The 5294-nt window shown below is 53.6% G+C and overlaps 1 protein-coding gene across 1 annotated transcript; it reads right to left on the reverse strand.

The window, feature by feature from the left end:
* Positions 1-2767: 2767 nt before the first annotated feature.
* FRAT2 (FRAT regulator of WNT signaling pathway 2) lies at positions 2768-5024 on the reverse strand. Its single transcript, XM_005225655.5, has one exon. The coding sequence runs from the start codon at positions 4834-4836 to the stop codon at positions 4147-4149; it is 690 nt and encodes a 229-aa protein (XP_005225712.1). The 5' UTR covers positions 4837-5024; the 3' UTR covers positions 2768-4146.
* Positions 5025-5294: the final 270 nt, after the last annotated feature.

A 5294-nucleotide genomic window follows, 5' to 3' on the forward strand; every position in this document is an offset into this window, starting at 1 on the left:
TGTTCAAAACACACTGCTTAATGGTGCTGATAAGGAGAAGTGGAATAACTTCAGGATTAAAGAAAGATAGTGAAGGCCACTGAGCAAGATCTGATTCCACATACTCTGGACCTGACCATGGAAGGTATATAGAGATCACGTACCTATAGCTCTGCATGTGTTTCTGTGTCTGCACCTGTGCATGTATGCAGATAACACACACCCAACTATCCCTTACAGTTCACCCTTTAGCCTCCCTTGGCCTCTAGGTTCTACTCTTCATCTTTGTAAAGTGCTTAGAACAGAGTCTGGCACTTGGTAAGTGCTATGTATACTGGTTGGTGTTCTTCCTTCCCAACCGACAGTGTCTCCCAGGCTCCATCCACCCATCCTAGCACTAAGCACCTAGTTTTTATCTTCAGCCCTGATCGCTCTTCCAACTCCTAATCATAGATGAGGCAGCGGGCTGCTGTTGCTGTAACTTCCCACATGAAACGCCTAATCAACCCCAACCCCCCACCACACACTCACACAACCAGCTTCTTACAACTTCCCTATTGCCCTTGTCCTTCTGGACTCAAGATTTGCAGAATGTTACCAGGGAAACCTAGGCCTCGGCTCCTTGAGCAGATAGAATTGTCTCAGCTCTGCCCCATGTCCATGTCCTTAGTTCTACCTATTCCTAGGGACTGGGAATATGCCAGCCACAATCCCCCCTGGGCCAAGTACTAGGAATGGGCTAGCCCAAGCTGCAACACGTGAAACGGCCATTGCCTCCTTTGCACAGAGACCCTTTCCCAGGCCCAGAGCCAGGACTCAGCTCTCTACAGCCTTTGCAAATGGTTGATCAGTAGCTGGGGCTGAGGTTCAGGAGGAAAAGTGTGGGTAGGCTCAGAAAGGAGGTTAAGAGATTTGACTTAAGAGCCATGAGTTCAGATTCTGTTCTACCACCCCCGATTCCTACCTCTCCCCAGTGTCAACAGTGAAGGGCCATCTTGTTAAAGGTCCCTGGCAGAGTTCTGCATGAATGGGGCGGTTTCCTTCTCTACCTTGCTTTGTCAGGGCCTGTAGATGCTCAGGTCCTTTGGTCCAGTCACCAGTCTAATTTCATTCCAGGCCATGCTGCAGATGCAGAAGACAGTTGCATCGGGTGAGACCTCACCATCTTGGCCTTATGCCCTCATCTTACAGAAGACAGAAGGTTCTAAAAAGAGCAGCCATTTACCATTGGTTATCTGTGCCTCTCTTAACGCAATTCCTATTAACTTATGTGAAGGTCTCAGCCCCAAACCTGTTTGCAGGCTCTTCCAGGATGTCTGAAACCTTGCATCATCCCGGATCCCTAGCGCCTTGCATGTATGTGGCTGGCCTGCAAGAAAACTCTGTGAGAATGGTGATGCTGCAGGGTTGAGGTATTTATTGGGTCAAGGTTCTTAAGGCTTAAATTCTCAAGGCTCTTAAGAATTTAATAAATTCAACATGGGAGAAAATGCCGTCAAAAACATCTTGTGGAGGTAGCACACCGCATGACTGGACGCCCTGATTAAGGACAGCAGGAGAACCTAGAGCCAGAGTGCCTAGGTTCAAACCCCAGCTCCTTATTAAAAGGTGGTGATTTCAGCAAATCACTTAATCTCCTGGACCTCAGTGTCTTCATTTATAAAAGGGAGAAAATAGTGCCTACATCATAACGAATAATAAAGCCGTGACGTAACGAACAGTACTTGGCACATGTGTCAAGTCCCAACCCCCGTAATGATAATAGCAGAGACAGATCATTTGGAAGGTGTGTGAAGGTGGCCTTCTAGAAGGCGTTCAGGAAAAGGGACTTATAAAATACGGAAGCAAAAGAGGTTGCAATGATCACAGTGGAGATCAAGGGGTGTCTTAAATGTTAGGACATGTGGAGGACATTGAAGAGACAAACAGGGGTCTGCTGAAAGAAGGCGGCGCAGTGGTGATAAGAATCAACAGTTATCATTTTTTCAGCCCTTAAGTGTTCCAGACATCTCAGGTCCTCATTACACTTAGCAGTACTGTTTTATAAATGAGAGAAGAAAAATGCAGAGCTGTCACTTACCTGGTATGACACACATGGCGAGCAGCAGGGCTGAGTCAAACTGAGTCACTGAGCACTAGCCTTCCCCTGCAGCCCATGTGGGAAATGCTGGGCAGGACAGGTGCCCCTGGGGCGAGTTAGCAGAGCTGGGCTGTACCAAGTAAGGCTTTCTTGGGGGAAGGGGGCCCATGCCAGGGGAAGATGGGATGGAGAGCAGGGGATCCAGGAGGGCCACTTTCATGAATTGAACTCTGCCTGCTCAAACCACACCAACTACCAAGGACATTGCTATAAAACCCTATTGTCAGAATTCTCTAGGCCACAGCTCAAGACTGGGTCAAATCTCAAAGATGAAAATAGTGAGGCTCTGTCTATACCCTCCCCATTCTTCAAACACAAAAAATTCAGAAAACTCACCTTCCTCCACCCTCTTTCAGGTACAGCAAATCACTTGGCCTCTGTCCTCCTTCCAGCCTAGAAAGTTTCTGGACTATGTTTTGATTCCACAAAAGGAGTTGAAAGCCCACCTAGCATGTTTTCTAAAACCTGGACTGAATTTTTGTGTCTTGTGGATTATCGACCCAGAAGCACTCTTGGACTGCAGCTCCACCAGTCTCCACCTCCCACCTCGACCCCCCCAAGGGCCCTCTCCATTATAACTTCATTAGGAAAGGTGTCACCTATGTGCTTTTCTTTCCCCCCGCCTTCCACCAAAAAGCCAAACCATGCTCCAAAACAAAAACCCAATTTATTCAGCAGACATTTTAATTAAGAAATCCTAGAAATCAGGACCACCACAATTTCAGACACTCCGGTGCGAAGTGTACGTCAACAGCTACATCTGAAGGATGAGCAAGCCATTGAATCTTTTTTTAAAAAGTTAGTTTAGCTCCCTTAAAGTTTGGAGGTGGCACCTTATTTAAAGCGCCCTCAAGTTTCCTAAGTTTCATATGGGTAAAGCCAGCAGTTTCTCCTCTTGGAGAGTCACATTTAAAACACGGTTTCTGTCACTCACAAAAAGCTGGTGCCTAGAGGAAACAGAGGCGAGGACCCTCAGAGACTCAGGCTCATGGCTCCACGGAGGGCCAAAATAGAGCAGACAAACAGCCAGGGTCTCATCCATGCAGTGCACATCAGAAAGGGTGGAAGAAGAAAGGCCAAGCAGGAGGACAGGAGAGACTCAAGGATTGTTTATGACTGTCTCTGAGAAAACTCAGGGCATGGCTAAGAGTGGCCTCGCAGGAGGAGTTCTGGATAGAAAGAAAGCACGGAAAAAAACAAGTAATTCTCCTTACATCTGTATGTCCGCTCCAAGAGGTAGCAAAGCATAAACAGGACTCTTCTTGGAACAAAAGAAAAGACAGACACAGGGGTGAGTTAGCTTTCCCAGGAACCCCACAGTCTTCCACCTACAGCACACCATGACCTTGAATCACAGGTGGCAAGGTCAAGGCATTTAAAAGTCCACATCCAAGTCGACCCACCTTCAAAATTCTCCACCTCCCTGCCCCAGACAACTGGAGTTCCCATCTCCCACGTCAGTCAGTCACCGGATGAGGATGGGAGAGTAAGGGGGCTGGCATCCCAACCCACCCACCCACCACCAAGCTTTTACATTCTTTTCTCTGGAATTTCTTTGCACAGCGATTGTAGCACCATTTTCACTAAGCTCCTCCACCGGAAAATAAAGAAATGTATTCGAGTCATCAGTTTTCAAGTATTGTTATAAAGCCCTCACGATTCTCGCCCCTTGAAACCGAATCTTTAAACAATCCTAGCACACGACATCCCCAAGGGTTAAGTCAGGTACAAGTTGATGCAAATAGCTGCCATAGTCTCCCAGTTTTGTCCCAGGTCCCTGGGGCCGGGGTTAATTCTCACGCGACACGAACGCGCCCAGGCCCGCGTATTTCTCCACGCTCAAGTTTTCTCCGACAGCCTCGCCGGGGCCACTAACTTCTCGGCTTGAGGTCTCTCCCCACGCGCCTCCTTGCAGTCTAGGCGATCGCTCCAAGAACGGCAACGGCGGCTTCAGCTCAAGGTTGGGGTAAGTAGGACGCCGTAGGGTCCGCGCAGCAGCTTCTTTTCCTTCCTCCAGGGGCCCTGGGTCAGTGCAAAGCGCCGGAGGGTTGAAGGGAGACAGGATCCGGTCGGCTGCGGCTGGCCCCCGGTCCGGCGGGACCCGCGGGGCCTGTGGCTGCCACCGCGGCGACTGCTCGCTGGAGCCTCCGCACGGCCTCCTTGATGAGGTTCCCCGAGAGCACCAACTGCTGCAGAAGCCGGTGCGGGTCGTCGTCGTTGGCGCGCGCCCCAGCTGGGGGCCATCGTCGCTGTGGCAAGCGGCGGGAGGTGACAGCGCCCCGCAGCCATCCTCGCCGGCACGGCCCGGGTAATGTACTGGCTCCAGTGGCGAGCTCCGCCACAAAGTAGGGCGCAGCCCGGCCCCGCACGCGGCCGCGGTCCCCGAGGGCGCAGCGCAAGGCCCCCGAGGGCGCCGGGCCCCCAGCCTCGACCGACACGGCCGGTAGAAGCAGCGGCTGCGCTGGGGCCCGGGCCTTGTCCGCTCTCACCGCCGCCGGGGGCCGCGGGGGCTGCAGTGGCGGCCCCGGGGGCGCACACGCGGAGGCAGGGCGGTCCTGCGCCGCGTCCAGCTGCAGCGTCTCGCCGATTTGGGCCACCAGCCGGTCCACCTCAACCGAGCCGCCCACAGTCACCGACTGTTCCAGCAGTAGGATGCTGTCCTCCTCCTCCTCCTCTTCCTCGCCGGCTTCCTCTTCCTCCTCCCTCCGGCACGGCATGGCCCCCCGCGCCGGCACCCGGAGCTGTGCGGGAGTCGCTGGCGGCTCGGCTGTCCCGGGGGCTCGGTGTGCCGTGGCGGAGCCGGGCGCGGTGCTGAGGCCAAAGCCGAGGCCGAGGAGGTAACCGGAGCCCGCCAGGCACTCGCGCCGCGCGCCTGCAGCCGCGCGAGCCGGAATCCTACTGGCTCGGGTTGATTTGTAAACAATGGGTGACGTCGCCGCCGGGCCCTACCACCGCGCCGGGGAGGGGGGGAAACGCGAGGAGGCGGCCCGGCGCGAGCAGTCGCGGGAAGGGCAGGGACGCAGCCGGAGCCTTCTTGTGTCTGCGCTCGGTGTCTGCCTAGGAGGGGATTCCGGGAGTGGGGAGAACTTCGTACTTCCCCGGCCCGATCAGCAGCACAAGAAAATGAAGACTCTTGAGGCGGCCTGTATTGGATTCTCCCACTCACGGACACACC

Source organism: Bos taurus, chromosome 26, assembly GCF_002263795.3.
Source record: "Bos taurus isolate L1 Dominette 01449 registration number 42190680 breed Hereford chromosome 26, ARS-UCD2.0, whole genome shotgun sequence".
Classification (NCBI taxonomy): Eukaryota; Metazoa; Chordata; class Mammalia; order Artiodactyla; family Bovidae; genus Bos; species Bos taurus.